We start from the raw sequence: 19,071 nt of genomic DNA on the forward strand, positions 1-19,071 counted from the left end.
GGGATTCAAAAGGCGCCATTCCCGCCGCCACTGACTGGTCTGGGCTACAGCCCGCGTCCTGAACTGAGGGCTTTGGAACTGAGACCCGGGGGCACGAAATTAGGGGCGTGGGTTCCCCACGACGGTGGGGCACAAGGCAGACAACAGCACCCCAAAGCCGTTGAGGTGTACCCTACCATCCCCGCTCTGCTCCCTGTTCACGGGGTGGAAAATCAGCTCCCCAAGGGCTCTAGGAGAGATCTCTGGCGCAACACCTAGCGACTTGACCCCAGCACAGGCTACTGAAGGTGCTAGTGGCCAGCTGGGGAGTTAGCCACACCTGGCCTCCTTCGAACAAGTAGTCTGAGCCCACAGGGAGAGCGAGCACCCACAGCCGGGGCAGACCAGGCGCGCAGAAGAGTGTACCTGAAACCAGACGCGCAGGGAGTTGTGTCCCACATCACCATTTTAGAACAGGACATTTCTTCAGTAAAGACTACCTGCAGAAGGCTTCCTCAGGAGCCAGAGGTGAGCGGGGGAAGTTCGCCCACGCCAGACCCCCTCGGGCCTGCAGTCCAAGCCCAGAGGGGAGCAGGAACCCAACGCCGGGGCAGACGAGGCGCCAGGGGAGTGTGTCCCCACATCGGCATCATTTTAGAACAGGGACCTTTCTCCATTAAAGGCTGATGCTTGAAACTGACAGATGACTCCTGGAAGAACCAGAGGGGAACAGAGAAGCCCACCCAAGATGCCGGCCAGTCCCAACAACACAGTGTCCCAACGCATACGGCAAATTAGAAAACAGACAGTCGGGAGGAGAAGAACCACACGCAACCTAGCAACTCTCCAGAGAAAAGCACACCACAAAAGAAAGCCAGCCCCCAGATTGCAAAGACAATAACTTGGAAGAATTTCTGAGCCTTCCAGAAAGAGAATTTAAAATTGCCCGTGATTAAAAACTGACAGAAGTCATAAAGGAAAACAATGATAAGGGAAAAATAATCAACGATCAAAGAATGCAATTGAGTCCCTAGAGAGGGAAAACAATGGTCAGAAGAAAGAAATTGAGTCCCTAAAGAGGGAAGTAAAGAAATGCAGGAGATCAAAGAATTAATGGAAGAACTAAAGAACTGGGGAAAAGCAATGAAAGCAGAATAGATGAAATGAAGAAAGAACGAATAAGTAATCTTGAGACACAGAAATAAAAAGAACCAAAACAGAAAAGGAAAGAGAAGTACGAAGGAAAAAGAACGAAGAAAGACTTCGGGAACTATCTGACTCCATGAGGAAGGAAATATAAGAGTTATAGGAATACCAGAAGGAGAGGAGAGAGATGTAGGAACAGAGAAAATATTCAAAGAGATAATTGAAGAGAACTTCCCAAATGTGAAGAAGGAGCTGAAAATTGATATACAGAAGCAAGAAAACACCAAACTTCCACGACGAAAGGAAAAATACAGCAAGACACATAATAGTAAAGCTCCCAAGAATCCAGGACAAGGAAAAAATAATGAAGCTGGCAAGAGGGAAGAAACAGATAACATTCAAAGGAAAACCAATCAGGCTGACATCAGACTTCTCCGAAGAAACACTACGGGCAAGGAGAGAGTGGAGGGACATAGTCAACAGACTCCAAGAAAACAGATGCCAACCAAGAATACTATATCCCGCAAGCTCTCCTTCCTCTTTGAAGAAAGAATATGGACCTTCCCAGACAAACAGAAACTCCGGAATTTCATTGCAACTAAACCCCCACTCCAAAAATACTACAAGAGTCCTAAAGCCGAACCTCAGAGGGACGAATAACAATGAAAGAAGGCCAAAAAAAAAAAAAAGTTATTAAAAGAATAAATAATAAAATCAAAGGAAAGACAAACACAATGGCAAATACAGATGTAAACATATCAATATTAACTCTAAATGTAAATGGACTAAACTCTTCAATAAAAAGACACAGAGTGGCAGTCTGGATTAAGAAAACAAAACCCACCCTTTTGCTGTCTCCAGGAACACATTTAGCTACAAAAGATAAAAATAGGCTCCCAGTTAAAGGATGGAAACCATCCTACAAGCAAATGGACCAAAAAGGAAAGCAGGAAACAGTAGCTATACTTCTATCAGAAAAACAGATTTCAAACTCAAAAAGATAAAAAGAGACCCCAATGGTCACTACATTATGATCAAGGGTACAATACTTCAAGAAGAAATAACACTCATTAACATATACTCACAAAACGAAGGAGCACCAAAATATATCAGACAACTGTTGTCCTCTCTGAAAACAGACATCAGAGAAAACACATACGTAGTGGGAGACTTCACAACCCACCACTATCACCAAGGGATAGATCAACAAGACAAAAATAAGTAAAGAAACCAAAGCTCTAAATAAGGACCTAGAGCAATTAGGCTTAACAGACATCTATAGAACACTAAACCCCAAAAAAACGGAGTACACATTTTTCTCAAGCGCACACGGATCATTCTCCAGGATCGATCACATACTGGGGCACAAGACAAACATCAACAGATACACAAGATTGAAATCATATCAACCATCTTTCTGACCATGAAGGCATCAAACTAGAAATAAACCATAAAAAAGAAGGCAAGGAACTTTCCTACCTCATGGAGATTAAAAACCACACTACTGAAGACCATTGGACTAATGAGGAGATCAAAGAAGAAATTAAAATTTTTTGAATTGACGACAAGTGAGGACACTAATATCCTAAATGTATGGGATGCAGCACAAGCAGTAATAAGAGGAAAATATATAGCAATAGAAGCTCACATCAAGAAACAGAAAGAACGCAAAGAAACAACCTCATCTCAAAGCTCAAAGATCTAGAAAAAGACAAAAAAAACCCCAAAAACCAGTAGAAGAAAAAAGAAATAATAAAACCAAAGCAGAAATAAATGAAATTGAAACTAAAAACAATCCAAAAGATCAATGAAACCAAGAGCTGGTTTTTTGAAAAATCATTAAATAGACAAACCCTAGCCAGGCTCACAAGGAAAAAAGGGAGAAAGCACAATAAACAGGATCATCAATGAAAGAGGAGAAAATCAAACGGACACAGCAGAAATCAAAAGAATAATCAGTAACTACTATGAACAGTTATATGGAAACAAGTTTAACAATCTAGAGGAGATGGACAAATTCCTACAACTCTACAATCACCCAAAGCTAGATAAAGAAGAAATAGAAACACCTAAACAGACCAATTACAATTAGCGAAATTGAAATGGTAATAAAAAACCTCCCCAAAAACAAAAGCCCAGGACCTGATGGATTTACAAATGAATTCTACCAAACATTCAGAGACGAATTAGTGCCTATCCTTCACAAACTCTTCCAAAAAATGAGAAGGAAGGGACAATACCAAACACGTTTTATGAAGCCAACATTACACTAATACCAAACCGAACAAGGACAACACAAAAAAGGAAACTACAGGCCAATCTCCCTAATGAACACTGATGCAAAATCCTCAATAAAAATTTTAGCTATCAGAATCCAACATGTATCCATAAGATAATTCACCACGACCAAGTTGGATTCATTCCAGGGGCACAAGGATGGTTAACATCCGAAAATCAATCAACGTTATCCAACACATCAACAAAAAGAAATATAAAAACCATATGATAATATCAATAGATGCTGAGAAAGCTTTCGACAAAGTGCAAACCCATTCATGATAAAAGCCCTTGAAATTCTGGGGATACAAGGAACATACCTCAACATCATAAAGGCCATCTATGACAAGCCAACAGCCAGTATCATTCTCAATGGTGAAAAGCTGAAAGCAATTCCATTAAGATCTGGAACAAGACAAGGATGTTCCACTCTCACCATTGCTTTTCAATATAATACTGGAAGTCCTAGCCAGGGCAATAAGACAAGAGAAAGACATCCAAGGATCCAATAGGAAAAGAAGAAGTCAAACTATCACTATTTGCAGACGATATGATATTATACATAGAGAACCCCAAAAACTCACAGAAACGCAAAAAGCAAATTCAACTCATCAATCAGTTCAGTAAGTGGCAGGATACAAAACAACACGCAAAAGTCAGTAGCCTTCCCTACACAAACAATAAATCTGAAGAAAGAAGAAATCAAAAAGACCATCCCTTTTGTTATTGAAACAAAAAAAATCAAATATTTGGGAATAAATCTAACAAAAGAGGTAAAGGACCTATACAAAGAAAACTATAAAACACTGTTAAAAGAAATAGAAGAAGACACAAAGAAATGGAGAGACATCCCCTGCTCATGGATTGGAAGAATAAACATTATTAAAATGGCCATCCTACCAAAAGAATATACAGATTCAATGCTATTCCAATCAAAATTTCAATGTCATTCTTCAAAGAAATAGAACAATTATTGATGAAATTCATATGGAATCACAAAAACCCCGAATAGCCAAAGCTCTCCTGAAAAAAAAAGAAGGGAATGGAGGCAATCAGACTCCCAGACTTCAAACTATACTACAAAGCCATAATCATCAAAACTGCATGGTATGGAACAAGAACAGACATACAGACCAATGGAATCGAATAGAAAATCCAGAAATTAAATCCAAAGATTTATGGTCAACTAATCTTTGACAAAGGAGCAAAGAAATATGAATTGGAGCAAAGAAAGTTTGTTCAATAAATGGTGCTGGGAAAAACTGGGTCGCTACATGCAAAAAATGAAGCTTGACCACCACCTCACACCATACACAAAAATCAACTCAAAATGGATTAAAGAACTAGACATAAGACCTGAAACCATAAAAATATATGAAGGAAATATAGGCGAAACACTACGTGATTTGCACATCAAGGACATCTTTACAGACACATCACCCAAAGCAGTGATAGTGAAGGCAAAGATAAACAGCTGGGACTACATCAAATTAAAGAGCTTTTGCACAGCAAAGAGACAATAACAAAAACAAAAGAGAAACCCCACCAACTGGGAGAACATTTTTGCACCCAACACTAATGATAAAGGACTGATCACAAAAATCTGCAATGAGCTGATGAGACTCAACAACAACAAAGAAAATAATCCAGTCAAAAAATGGGCAGAAGAGCTTAAAAGAAACTTCTCTGAAGAGGAAATGCAAATGGCCAACAGGCATATGAAAAAATGTTCAACATCACTTGTCATCAGGAAATGCAAATCAAAACTACCATGAGATACCATCTTACACCAGTGAGAATGGCACATATTAAAAAAAAACTAGCAACAACAAATGTTTGGCGAGGGGGTGTGGAGAAAAAGGAACTCTTCTGCACTGTGGTGGGAGTGCAAACTGGTCCAACCACTGTGGAAAACTGTATGGAGATTTCTGGACCTACTAAACATAGAGCTTCCATATGATCCAGCAATTCCACTCCTAGTATTTACCCAAAGGACACAGAAACATCAATTCCAAAGAACACCTGCACCCCTATGTTTATAGCAGCACTGTTTACAATAGCTAAGCTTTGGAAACACCCAAATGCCCAAAATAGATGACTGGATCAAGAAGATGTGGTACATATATACCATGGAATATTACTCAGCATTCAAAAAAAGATAAACACATGCAATTTGCAGCAACATGGATGGCGCTGGAGGGATCATGCTCAGCGAAATAAGCCAGAAAGAAAAAGAAAAATACCGGATGGTCTCACTCATAGCAGGAATCTAGAAAACTTAAATAAGGGACCAGGAAAATGAATAACTATAAGAAAGTGAAAATCAAAATCACAAAAAACTATGAACCAGAGACACTTTTAGGGGGGCGGGGGTGGGAGGGGAGGGATTGGGGTCAGAATGGGGGGTGCAATTGTTTAGGGGAATATAACAATAAAATTTATTAAAAAAAAAAATTAAAAAAAAAAAAAAAAAAAAAAAAAAATAATATAAAAAGCCAGTAACAAAAATATTCATTAATATGCAACAAAGGCTAAATTTTTTGTCTCTATGGCCTCTAAGACTTGATATGAAAAGCAGTATTAATGCAAAAGAGAAATGAGTCAAATTTACCAATATTCACAAACAAAAATGCATATGCATCCAGAAACCATAAATGATATAAGCAAAGAACTTTAGGGCCGTGGACACTTAATATCATAAAGAGTGATTATGGCTTTAGAGGAATCTTATATTTACAAATGCAAAATAAAGACAGTCGTCTAGACACAAGAGCTATTCAGAATGGACTTCCCCTGTCCCAGTTTCCATGGGAGTGAAAGGTGCAAGATTTCGAGACACTAGAATGCCAAACTTCCCCATGAAGACGTTCAGTGGTGCCCATCGCAGTTCTAGAACAGTGGACAGTGCTTGAGCAAGCAGATGCTCCGGGCCATTTTTTTTGAAAAACACATTTGAAACAGCTTGGAACTGTAGGGGGTGATCCTTATTCACTTGCACACTTGTTTTTGTTTCTACTGTGAAAAGTTCAACAAATTAGCAAGAAAAAAACCTCGCTGACCTGGATAGAATCGTTTGTCTGTGCAATACAAAGCAACTCACTACACTGGCAGCCGACCACTTGCAGGTACTGTCCCTATAGAGTTTCACACAGGAAAAATCAGATTTCCAAATATGCACTCAGGTTATTAGTTCTATTTTTAACCTGCCACTCATATACTGTCATGTACTTAAAATTCAGAACATGTTTACATTCTCCATCCGGCAGGCTAATGCAGACAGTCATGCATAATTCAAGTCGATCTCCTTGGCCTTCCACTTGCATCAGGGCTGCCTTTAAGCAGCCAGGGCGCGACTCTAACATGAGTTAAGTGCACCTACTGCTTCTTTTCCTGTGACAAATAGAAGCCTTCTGAGATGGAACATCAAGCCACTGGATAACAGATCTTTACACTACTGAAAAAGATCATTGAACAAATAAATAAGGCCACTCTGGCCATCTTAGAAGATTAATTGTAAATAGCAAAGGTGGTAAAGCTGGGCAAGATACAAAGGGCAAGTTCACGATGTAGTGACAGGTGCCATGAAGTCTTGCCAGCACCACAATGGATATGAACTAACAGATTCAAGGATCTAAGAGTTCTGCTGTGAATTGGGGAGAGGGGGTGCTTTTGACACCTAACTTCAAATTAGAGTTTTCACATTAGTGCAGTTAGTTTCATTTAAAGTCCTTAAATCAAACCCCATGGCTGAATTTTTATGACTACCAACATGTCTAGAAATGGCCTTGGTCTAAAGCTTGGGTCGGTCAAGTTGAGGTTGACAAGCTACAGGCACCAGGATGGAGCCCTAAGCACCCACAACCCTGACTCCAGTCTCTCACCTGGTAGTGATGTGCTTTTTTTATTTAAGATTTATTTATTCATACATGGAAGAATTGGGGTGCATCCCAGAGGTGTGGGGGGTTGAGAGGACCCGCAAGAGACAGAGTGGGGAGCAGAACAGGCAGACTGACTAAAATACACTGCTGAGGGGAACAGCTGGGAGACAGGAGAAGTCTGAGGTGCCCTGTGGGTCAGCTCTCTGGCCAGCGATCAAACTCAGGCCACAGTGGTGATAACCTGAGACTCAACTCCTAGGCCACCGGGGGTCCCTGGTGGTGATTTGCTTTTAAACAAGAAATGTAATAGGATCTTAATCTACAAAGGTTCATTTCAGAGTTACTGAAAATGTAGATTATTTAGTAAGAGCTTGAAATGTGACACATCATTGATGAGCCTCTGGAATAAAATTCTCACAAGAATAAATGTATATATGTTTCCTCCCAGAAGCTTCAAATTTGACTCATTATTTAAAGAAAGCCTCCAGACACGAGAGCCATCATTGTCGGGCCAGTCAGCTCAATTAGGAACATTTCATGTTAGTCCTACACGGCCAGCATCACACCCTCCACAGTGACAGTCCATTAATGTCAAAGTGCAGTAATACGAGGATGAAATTAACGGGACGGTGAGAAAGGATCCAACGGAAACTGAGATAATGAAAAATTAGATTAAATGGCAGGCCTCTGGGAAATCCAGGGAGGAACGGAGGCCCCTTCGGGAAGATTGACTGTAGTCCAGATACAGAGAACACAGCCTTTTGGTTTCCTTGTGGAGATGGAAAATTTAAACAAAGGTTCAGATGACAGACTGGATAAATCTCACCCACTGATGAGATCCGGGCTTCATCAGTGGCTCACGGGGAGATGGGCCTCGCGTCAGTCCAGGAGCTGTCCTGTCAGAAAGAGCAGCAAAAAGTTTTCCACCAATTCCACTGCCAATTAGTGCCAGAGAAACGGACACACAGAAATTCAGAACTGCAGCAGCAAGAGCAAGCAGAGGCTTCCTCAGAGCAGCAACTCCAACCTCCCAGCGAGATCAGCGCAGGACTGGGCACCTGGTCCCTTCTTCGGGGACATCTGGCATCTCCTGACCACAGCTACAACCAAGCACAATTTTTGAAGCTCTCCCAAGAGAAATCAATGGTTAGCTCAACATTCTCTCTTTTTTAGAAAAGATTTTATTTATTTTGGGGTAGAAGAACTGGGGTACAGGCCAGAGGTGCAGGGGAGGGGGTGGTGAAAGGATTCCCCAGAGACAGAGTGGGGAGCAGAACAGGCGGATTGACTGAAATACACTGCTGAAGGGAATAGCGGGACACAGGAGAGGTCTGCTGCTCCATGTGGGTCAGCTCCCTGGTCCGGGATAGACTCAGGCCATAGAGGCGATAGCCTGAGACTAACCCCTAGGCCAGAAGGGAAGCCCCACAGCATTTTCTTTTTATGGACAAACCTGCTTTGAGACTATTTGCAGCTCAGTGCCAAAGGGCATAGCAGTTCCCTATTAACGCTGACATAGAGACTAATGAAAAGCCTTAGAATCGACAGGAGGCAGTGATTAGACTGTGAGCTGCACACGCACAATCTGCTTTGCCTGACATTTCACCTGTCACACTGGAAACCTGGAAGACCATGAAAGGAAATTCTGAGAGTCTCACTTAGCAGCACAGCACCTCAGGACTCAAGAACTGGGATGGATGTGAGGTCCCTCCCCTCCCCCACCAACTTTGCTAGTTTCTGCAAAGGGAGGAGCAGCGCCGTGACTTGCATGCTCACAACTTACAGGGGGCAGGCGAAGGCCAGGTGTGTTGGCCCGGGGGCTGGACGGACCTGAACAGCCACACACAGCGGCTCTGGCCACTCACACAAGTGTGTTCACTCACACATGTGTGTGTTCACTCACACAGGTAAGCAGGGGTGAACTTATCAACTCTTAATGGTTTGCATAACACTAATGCTAGGTCTAATTAGTTACAAAAATAACAGCTGCATTTTCATGGCATGCTACATAGGCTTGGACTTACTACATGTATGTTCAATATACTAAAGGTGCATCTGCTTCATTTTAAACACGCCTGCAGCTTGTCAGACAGTCTCAGTTCAGTGGAACAGAACACAGAACAGCTGGGTGCTCATGGACATCTATCTTTTGTCATGTGATACGGAATTTCCCGATGGCCCAGAGCTGACCTCAGGGCAGAGTTCTCCCATCCCAGTCACTCAGGTTCGAGGAACCCTAAGCCACAACGTGAACAAACTCCATCTCACTTCTACTTGCAAAGCAGAGTTCAGAGTTGTCCAAACTTGGAAGAATGGTTAAAAGATGAAATGAATCAACATAAGTGAAGAGATCACAGTCCATCCTCCCTCTGCCTCAGCCTGGTCCTCCTCCCACAGATGCCAGCCAAAACAACCACACATTATAAATGCTTAATTAACTGTCCACTGAGAGCCTCCCTGGTGGCCTAGGGGTTGAGCCTCAGGCTATCACCACTGTGGCCTGAGTTTGATCCCCAGCCAGGGAGGTGACAAACAGGGCACAGCAGACCTCTTCTGTCACCCTACTGCCCCCCTCAGCAGTGTATTTCAGTAGATCCACCTGTTCTGTTCCCTACTCTGTCTCTGGTGAATCCTCTTACCCCCTGCGTCTTTGGCTTACACTCCAGTTCTTCTACACCAAAAAAAAAAAAAAAAAAAAAGAATGTGATATCCTTATTTGAATTGTTAATAAATAAAATACAAAATAAATGTGCACTGAAAGAAGGCCTTCCAGAGTAACCCATACCAAAACTGCAGGACAAGCTCTCCCTTTACAACCAAAACAATCTTCAGTCTGTAAGGAGCCAGGGCCTCTCCTAACTCTAGACGTTAAGCAGCTACATACTAATTCTCAAAATCCATTTAAATTACCTGAGATTTGGTTGATGACATTACAGAGCACCTTGGGGACTTAAACATATCCAAGTTTTCTAGAAAATCCTCACCCGTGTGAGCACACATCAAGCATGAGCTAAGGCATCAAAACACCTCTCAGCTTTGCTGTGTGATTTTTGACTCAAGTGTGATTTCTTCCCTCAAAGGCAGAGCCCACACCAAGATGGCTCAGAGGAGAAATTTTTCAGAAGTTTAAAATGAAAACAGAACCTCAATTTCATTCCACCAAAAACAAGTCACCCAGTTGACATTTATGTCTTTGACACAGCTCAGAAACCACCCCGGGACTGAAGAGCAGTGTCAACCTGCAACGCAGAGCCTTTGCCGACTTGGATCTTGTTGCCGTCCCGGTTACCCAATCAAGTGTGTTCATCTAGATCGTCTTCTTTAGAAAACCTTTTTTTCTTTTTAAGACTTATTTATGCATACAAGAGCTGGGGTACAGGCCAGAGGTGTGGGGGGTGAGAGGATTCACCAGAGACAGAGTGGGGAGCAGAACAGGCAAACAGATTGAAGGCACTGCCGAGGGGAGCAGTGGGGAGATAGGAGAGATCTGCCGCACCATGTGGGAATCTCCCTGGCTGACCAGGAATCAAACCCATGCTGCAGAGGCTGCGGAGAGCTGCACAGTGCTGTGCTGAACCATCTGTGCCACTGGGAAGACCCTAGATCTTTTTCTTTTCCTTCTCAAAACTCAACCACAAGGAATATCTGTCCAACGTGGGGCAGGCAGGGCACAGCTGCAGCGCCGGCACGTAAACACTGTGGCCCACAATTCACACGCTGGCATTACAACGTGGGTGCAGGATCCCAGGGCAATGGCTCACACCCCCTAAGGGTGGATTCTGACTGGCAGGATGGGGCCAGAATCACCTCAGAAAACAAAGGCAGGAGAGTGAGGCATTAGCATCCTAAGTCAACATGCATGACCTCCCACTTCTGTACTCTGACTAACCATCTTTTCCTTCCTGAGGTTTTTTTTTTTTTTTTAAAGATTTATTTTTTTAATTTATACAAGAACTAGGGTACAGGCCAGAGGTAAGGGGGGTGAGAGGATTTACCAGAGACAGATTGGGGAGCAGAACAGGCAGACGGACTGAAGACACTGCTGAGGAGAGCAGTGGGCGAGGCAGGAGAGGTCTGCCGTGCCATGTGGGAATCTCCCTGGCCAGCTGGGAATTGAACCAGCACTGTAGAGGCTGTGGACAGCTTCACAGAGCACTCAACCCACTGCACCACCGCGGAGGCCCTCCTTTTTGAGATTTTTAGAAAGACAGGAGTGGTAACCAGATGTTTCTGTGGCCAGTGTTAGCTCCCACCTTCCTACTGGCCCACTAACTTTTGGTTGCTTTAGAAAACTGACCTCTCAGGTATGACTACTCCCTGAGAAACCACCTGGAGCATCATAGATGACAGCTTGACCAGGGGACCCTGGGCTAAGCATCCATCCCTGGCCTCCGGAAACTCAGTCACCTCACCGGGCCTGTCCTGTAGCTGACCCTGACCCCTCCCCCACTGTCCGCCACCAGCTGTCTCCAAGAAAAAGCAAAACAAAGGCAGGTGCTGCCTCGACAGGCGAGCAGAGAGGCCGCTGCATGGGGAGGACACGCAGCAAGTGCTGAGGACAAGCTGGCCTCTGTGCCAGATCTGGACGAGGCCTCTGGAAAGGGCAGAACAATAGCGAGGGGCACTTCTCACTGACAGGCTTGGGATTTTGAAGGAATGTGTACTCATCCGCATCGGTGAAATAAACTGTTTGAAATTATAGCCAAAAAGGAAAACTCTGGAAAAACATCAGCTGAATATTAATAGTCTTGACTATGGTGGACGGACTTGAGCGCGAGACCCGGGCCAGGGGCTGTGCTGGGCAGACACCAGGCCCACCTGTCACCTCCCTAAGGCCCCTGGGGTGGCGCAAGCCTCAGTGTTTACCCTCCACACAAAGAAACTGGAAATGAGTGGGACCGCCCCTTATATGCAGCAAAAATGCAAGAGAAAATGTAAACAAAGAATGTTTTATTATTAACTATTGATTTATTCTAACAGTTACAATTAAATGAAAGGAATAAAAAATGTGTTTCAATGTCCTTAATTAAGGACATAATTTTAAGATAATACTAAAATTAACAGCATAAGGGTGTGTGTGGTATGTGTGTGTGATGTGTGGTGTGGCGTGTGTGATGTGTGTGGTGTGTATGATGTGGTGTGGGTGTGTGGTGTGTGATGTGTGTGGGGGTGTGTGTACGGTATGGTGTGCGTGTGGGGTGTGATGTGTGGGGTCTGTGATGTGTGGGGTGTGATGTGTGGGGTGTGTGGTGTGTGGCATGTGCTTGGTGTATGTGGTGCGTGTGATGTGTGATATGTATGGTGCGTGTGGTGTGTGTGGTGTGTGTGGTGTGTGGCATGTGTGTGGTGTATGTGGTATGTGATGTATGTGTGGTATGTGTGGTGTGTGTGATGTGAGTGGTGCATGTGGTGTGTGTGTGGTGTACATGTGGTGTATGTGGTGCAAGTGGTGTGTGCGTTGTGTGGTGTGTATAGGCTACATACCCCCAGCCCAGGTACCCCCTGGAGGAAGCTTCCAGAGAGTCTTGACTTCCATGGAGTGGGGGCCCACGTCTCTCTTCCCACCACTCCCGGCCAAGCATCCTGAGACCCCCAAATTCCACCATTTTGCACTTGGGGATCACAACGTCCCTGTCTGTGAACAACCCCCTCTCCTAGTCCATGCCACCCATATCCACACCGAAGTCAAGGTTCTCACCCCAACCAGGTGCGCTGCATGCCCTCCCCAAAACCTGTTGGTGATGAGAACTTCACAGGAAGCCGGGGGGTGGGGAGGGTCAGGACTTACAATCATTGCAACAGCCCCACCCCCAATCGAATTGTCCCCCCACCCGCTGAATCTGCCCTGGGCTGGCACTACAACCTACAACCTCTTCTCAGTGCTATACTACGCTTGGAAGGTCAGCCCCTCACCACCTGCAGGGCAACCATCCTCACAGACACCCCAAATTCAGCACAATCAGAGAAAGTTGCCCCCACACTCACCTCTCTACTGCACCCCAACCTAATTAGGAACCTGACTCCCCACTCAGTGCCCACGTTGAATCACTCACCAGAGGGTCTGTGAGCCCCCTTCAACCTGCGAGGCCCTTGGCCCTAGTCTCCGACCTCCTCACCATCTGTCCAACAGCCCTCCTGCCCATGGCAGCCCCCCCCTCCGCCCTGTTACAGTAAAGAAACTCTCAAAGTCTTGCACCTCAAGGTGGCCCCAGAACAGCTGGTGGTGGGGGCAGCTCCCGGGGCAGCCCACATTGGAGCCAGCCTCCCACACGCTCCGCAGGGAACTGACCACTGGACCCCGACTCAGGCCACGCTGGCTGCCTCCTCCCACTGCGGCCCTGCAGACATCCGCAGGCTGCACCAGCCCCATGCCCAGGGCCTAGGACAGTACAGCAAAGGCTCCCAACAAATGCCTGTGACACCACTGGTGAGTCAAACTTTGGGGGGCCTCAGAGCCACCTGCCAGGGTCAACTCAGATCCCTGGGGTGGAGGGAGCACAGGTAGGCTTGGCTAGGCGGGAATCTGGTTTCAGGGAGCTCACAGCAATTACATTCCAGGACCCGGCCCCAGCGAGCGGCTGTCCTGCAGCATCTGTCCAGCAGGGGGCGCCCCCCATGGCCTCTAGTCCAGACGCGTGCAGCTTCACACACCCAGCCCTTGCAGGGACCAGACCACAAACGGGCGCAAACATAACTTTCTCACGCGCAGGGAACTCAGACACCCATGTGCTGTGTCAGCTCCACATGAGCTCACCGTGCGCTCAGGGCTCACATCATGGGACACAGCTCAGGGTTTAGGGCGTGGGCCTGGGAAGCAGCAGCGGAGGCATCAGAGTTCAGGGCAGGGCAAGGCCTGAGGATGGTACCCACATGCGTGCTGCTATGCAGCTACCACTTACTGCCTGCTCTGCCAGCGTAAGGCACTGTGGGGCCGCACCAGGTAGACGCTGACTGGCTGGGACCACCGGGACTGCTGGGCGGGAAGGTGCGTCCCCATCGCAGAGACAGGGGAACCCACCGGCACCTGGCGCCCAGTGCCCGCCCTCCCTCTGCATTCTATGCAGAATGGGGATGTGGGCGTGGCCACCCCCTGCTTACACCTGTCACAGGTGCGCCCACGCTGGACTCAGTTCCTCTGGTGGCACGTCTTGTGTGTCTCCATGCTCTGCAACCGGAAAGGCCCTGGGGAGGGTGGAGGGCGCATTGGTGCTCTCTGACTGGCCCGTACCCCACAACTCACCCTCAGGGTCCACGTGGAGAGCTGCTCACACTGTGCGTCGCAGCAAGGAGGCGGAGGGCAGTGGCCTTCGGGAGCATCAGTGGGCTCTGGAGCCCATGGCGTGGCCTGGACGACTGTGGGGGACCCTGAAGCCCTCACAGTGACGGGAGGCATGAGCTGGGGGGACAGACGCGCCAAGCAGGGTCTCCTGCTCCTGTCTGTGCACCTGAGCGTGGAGGTGCTGCGGCCAAAGCAGACCTGGCTCCAGGCGCAGGCACTGAACTGGGGGTGGACATAAAGGTGCTTTCACCAAAGGCCCAGCCTCTGCCTCCTGAAGGGAAGTGTAAGTGGGAGAGGCATCCCTCTCCTCAGGGAACCTTGTGGTGTCGATCCCAAGGCAAAAGTCAGCAGAGATAAAATGACCCTTGAAAATTCCCCACTTGGCCCTCGAGGGTTCCCCCCAACCCCGAAGTCCCTGCTCCCAGCATCACTGCCTCAGCAATGCCTGCCCTGGGAGAACCTGGCACATTGGTCAGGGCCACACCAGACCAAGGCCTGATCTCGTGTGTGAGCCTACACTCACCCCGGAAGAGGCGGTGCAGGCCACAGCAGGTGGGAAGGGCCCTGGGGACAGCGGGGCCCTTCCTGGCTGACTCAACCACAACTGTTTCCTCGTTGGGTGCTTTGGCTCTGGATTTGACTCTGGCAGGAGCCCATAGAACTGAACGTGAATAAATTAGGTGCCCAGCCTGTGACTGGACCGCCTGGGTCACTGCCCGGTGCAGCGCCTCTGCCAAGCCCGCCTGCGGGTGCCCGCCCCGCGGCTCACCTTCATCTCCCGACGCCTCGCTGCTGTAGCCGTCGTACTCAGCAGACAGGGGACTGTACTTGTGCCGTGTCTCCCAGGGGTAGCTCCTCTGCCGCGCGTCTGTGGGAGGCAGCCTGCAGCTGTGTGTCCGGGACAAGGCCTCATGGAACTTGCCCAGGGCTTCGTCATCGCTATCCGAGGATGAGCCCCGCTCGTCCCTGTCCGCGTAGGGGCTGTCTGTTTGCAACGACAAGGACAGCAAATCAAGACTTGCGTGCAGCCAGCGGGCGGTCTGCTGGAGCTTGGGCATGCACATACGCCGCCTGGGCGAACACACACAAACACATGTGAATACACACCCAGACACACACAACCCATGTTTCAGCTTTAGAGAAATACGTTTTTTCACTTAAGAAGCACAAGCTTCAGATTTTTATGTTTCTATAGAGAAGACGGGTTCCCATGTTCTGGTTATAGAAACAGTGACAGTCTGGAGGTCTCCAAACATGGGACAGAGAAGCCAAGACAGGGCCCCTCTTGAGGAATCGGCAACCTGTAAGGAACTCAAAGCATGGCCAGGAATGTAGGCCTGGTCCCATAGTCCGTGCTCAGGAGACCCGGCTGGTGATCATTTGGCCCAAATACCCAACGCGCAGGACGCCTCCTCTGGGGCAGAGCTGGGAAGCAGGCAGGTGAAGCTATGGGGGAGTCGCCATTGCACCACTTTCCTAGAAAGTGACACGGCACTGTCAGGTCTCCCGTCCACACATCTCTGATCGCGTCTGAGAATTCCACCCAAGGACACAAGTATAACTGGGCGAAGATTTGTACTTGGGGTGGGTAGCTGCATTGTGTTTGAGAGCAAAAGAAAATCTAACCACACGCAACCTCAGCAGCCATCACGGTGTCTGAACTAAGCATGATGGGACCTGACAGGGATGTTGATCCCTCAGGCACAGAGAGGCAGGTCCCCAAGTACTCAGGAGCAGCGCCCCAATACGAGCAAGAGCAAGTCAGAGAGAAGAGCAGCCTGAGTCTCACTTTAGTACAGATGTATGTTCTATGGACACACTCGGCACACATGCGTGTGTTACACACACAAACACGTCTGAGAGGATACACACCGAACGTGACCTGTATGACCTGTGAGAGATGGGATCCTAGGAAGTTTTTATAGAAATAGCCCTATATTTCAAGTAAATTTCATCATCTTACTTTCAAAAGCACTAGACTTTCCCATTCTTTTATTTTGAAGTAAAACTCTCATAACTGCCCCATGTTGACATTCATCTACACCAAGGGGCAACTGGAGCACATGGGACTGTGGTGATGGTCATGGGGGAACTGGTGGTGGGAATTCTATGGGGACTACACCTGAGAAGAGAAAGCAAACACTGTAGGGGAAAAAATCAATTAATTCATTAATTTTTTAAAGATTTATTTATTTATACAAGAACTGGGGTACAGGTCAGAGGCACAGGAGGGTGAGAGAATTCACCAGAGGCAGAGCAGGGAGCAGAACAGGCAGATGGACCGAAAGCACTGCTGAGGGGAGCAGCGGGCGAGACAGGAGAGGTCTGCCACGCCATGCGGCTATCTCCCTGGGCCGGCTGGGAATCAAATCCGCACTGCAGAGGCTGTGGACAGCTTCACAGTGCTGCACTCAACCCACTGCACCACCAGGGTCCCAATTAATTCATTAATTAAAAAATCAATCAATCAACCCAGGGGCAAAGTGCTTGCTAAGGAAACTAGAACAGAGTGGGCAGAATTCATTGCCGTGGGCAGGGGCAGCCCTCTCTGGCCCAACGAATCAGGCTTGAGATGTAGTGGGGAGACACCTGGGGGCTGCAGAGCCTGAGCAGGAGGTGGCGGCTTCCAGGTAGAGGCAGGGGCACTTGCGCACCACCTGGCTATGCCCCAGAGCTGAACTCAGCAGAATAAAGACACAAACGGGCGAGGCGAGGAGCTGGCAGCGTCTGCGAGGCCCAGGTGTGTACACCGGCCAGAGGCAACATGCCCCATGGACATGGCCACCAGCCGCACTTCCGGTGCAGTCAAGCATGGGCAGGGCCAGCAGGCAGCAAGCGCCACTCCTCAGCCCCGCGGGCAGGCTCTGGGCTTGGCAGTCAGTCGAGGACCCAGGAATTTTGACCCCCGTGCTTTCAGCACTTTGTGGGTACTGCAGTGGTCAGGGGCAGCAAGGATGCCCAGGAGGGGTAAGCAGAGACTCTGCAGGCATCCCTCACCTGCTGCAAAGCAGGACAGCAGAGTCCTGCACACAGCTCCGGGCAGCTGTCCCTTCCAGCTCTGTGTAAAGATCCAGGACAGGGTCCTCCTGAGGCCACAGTCCAGTCAGCGAGCAGACTGTCTGGAGGCCAACTGACCATCAGGACGTGGGAACACAGACGTTGGGTCCAGCACTGGCCGTGACTTACAGCTCCTGGGAGGGCAGTGCCCAAAGAGGGCACAAGCTTCCTCGGGAAACAAATCAAAACTAAGCTAGAAGCCAGCAGCTCTTGTCAAGTGCTATTCCCACTGCCTCCTTATGTTCTGAGTAAAATAATAGGTCAGTGATCCCACTTCATTTTCTTTTTTGGCCACTTCAAATAACGGAGCTTCCAGAACAAACCAAGGTTATCCAAAAACCTTGCATTGGTATAATGATCAGGTTCAAACCTGAATCTGAGAGTCAAGAAAACTGCTAGAAAAGCAGACTCTACAGTGGACATGTTTCCCAAACTGGCATCCCCTTCACATCAGTGCAGTCTCGGTTCTGCCACTTACAAACCATGCTCATCTCAGAGAAGGTGCCGTCGTGGGTGATGTCATGGAGCAGAGCTGACAGCCTTCCATGTTTCACTGCTTCTCAGTTTATCTCACGAGATTCTAACTGTATAGGAAAGTCCCAGATGTATGTTGTATGAATCCTCAGCAATCAGATCAGCAGTAAAGGGAATGACTTAGGGGTTCCCAGAAGAAACTACTGCCAGTAGGAAGCAATTCTGCCACCCAAACCAAATAACTGTGTAGTAATTGTTTTGAAAATTGTCACAAATTTTGTGGTTGGAAACTATACATTGTCAGTTGGAATCTTCAAGAACTCATGAATAATAATAGATTGTTCGTGAATACAGGACAGGGTAGCAAAGGCTTCCTGACGACTCTGTGGGTACCCATCTTTTTTTTTAAGGTTTATTTATTTATTTATACAAGCACTGGGTACAGTCAGAAGCGCGGGAGGGTGAGAGAACTCAACAGAGCCAGAGCGGAGAGCAGAACAGGCAGGCTGACGAAATACACTGCTGAGGGGAGCAGCGGGCGGCAGGAGAGGTCTGCGCGCCATGTGGGACCCTTGCCCAGCGGCCAGGGATTGAACTGGTGCTGCAGAGGCTGAGGCAGCTTCACAACCCAGCGCTCAACTGCTGCACCAGCGGGGAGGCCCTGTGGGTACCCATCTTGAAGCCTGTTACTCAGGCACGTAAAACCTGCTTCAAGGAAAAACGTTAACGTTTGCTAGAGATTCCTCCCAGGACAGGTCTGAAAGGACTGGGGTCATCAGCTACAAAATAAGAAAATTTAAAATTCAACTTAAATAAACTCCAGCTGAAGTATGGGCCCCTCGTGGTAAAACAAAAGAAGTTGAGAAAAATTAGGTCTGTGAGAAACAACAAGTAATGCGGAGGAGGGGCTGGCACAAAAGGAGGAGAAGGGAGCTTCATGGCTGACTCCAGCAGAAAGACCCCAAGGCCTGAGATCAGAGA

General features: G+C 47.5%; 1 protein-coding gene across 1 annotated transcript in view; it reads right to left on the bottom strand.

Moving 5' to 3' along the window:
- The window catches only part of SYT14 (synaptotagmin 14), a 190,894-nt gene that overhangs the window by 130,608 nt on the left and 41,215 nt on the right, over positions 1-19,071 (bottom strand). The window contains exon 4 of the mRNA XM_054689957.1: positions 15,329-15,544. Coding sequence (XP_054545932.1) covers positions 15,329-15,544 — 216 coding nt within the window. The remainder of the gene's footprint in view (positions 1-15,328; positions 15,545-19,071) is intronic.

The sequence above is a fragment of the Talpa occidentalis genome, unplaced genomic scaffold, assembly GCF_014898055.3.
Source record: "Talpa occidentalis isolate TD23 unplaced genomic scaffold, MPIMG_talOcc4v2.1 talOcc4.8, whole genome shotgun sequence".
Lineage (NCBI taxonomy): Eukaryota > Metazoa > Chordata > Mammalia > Eulipotyphla > Talpidae > Talpa > Talpa occidentalis.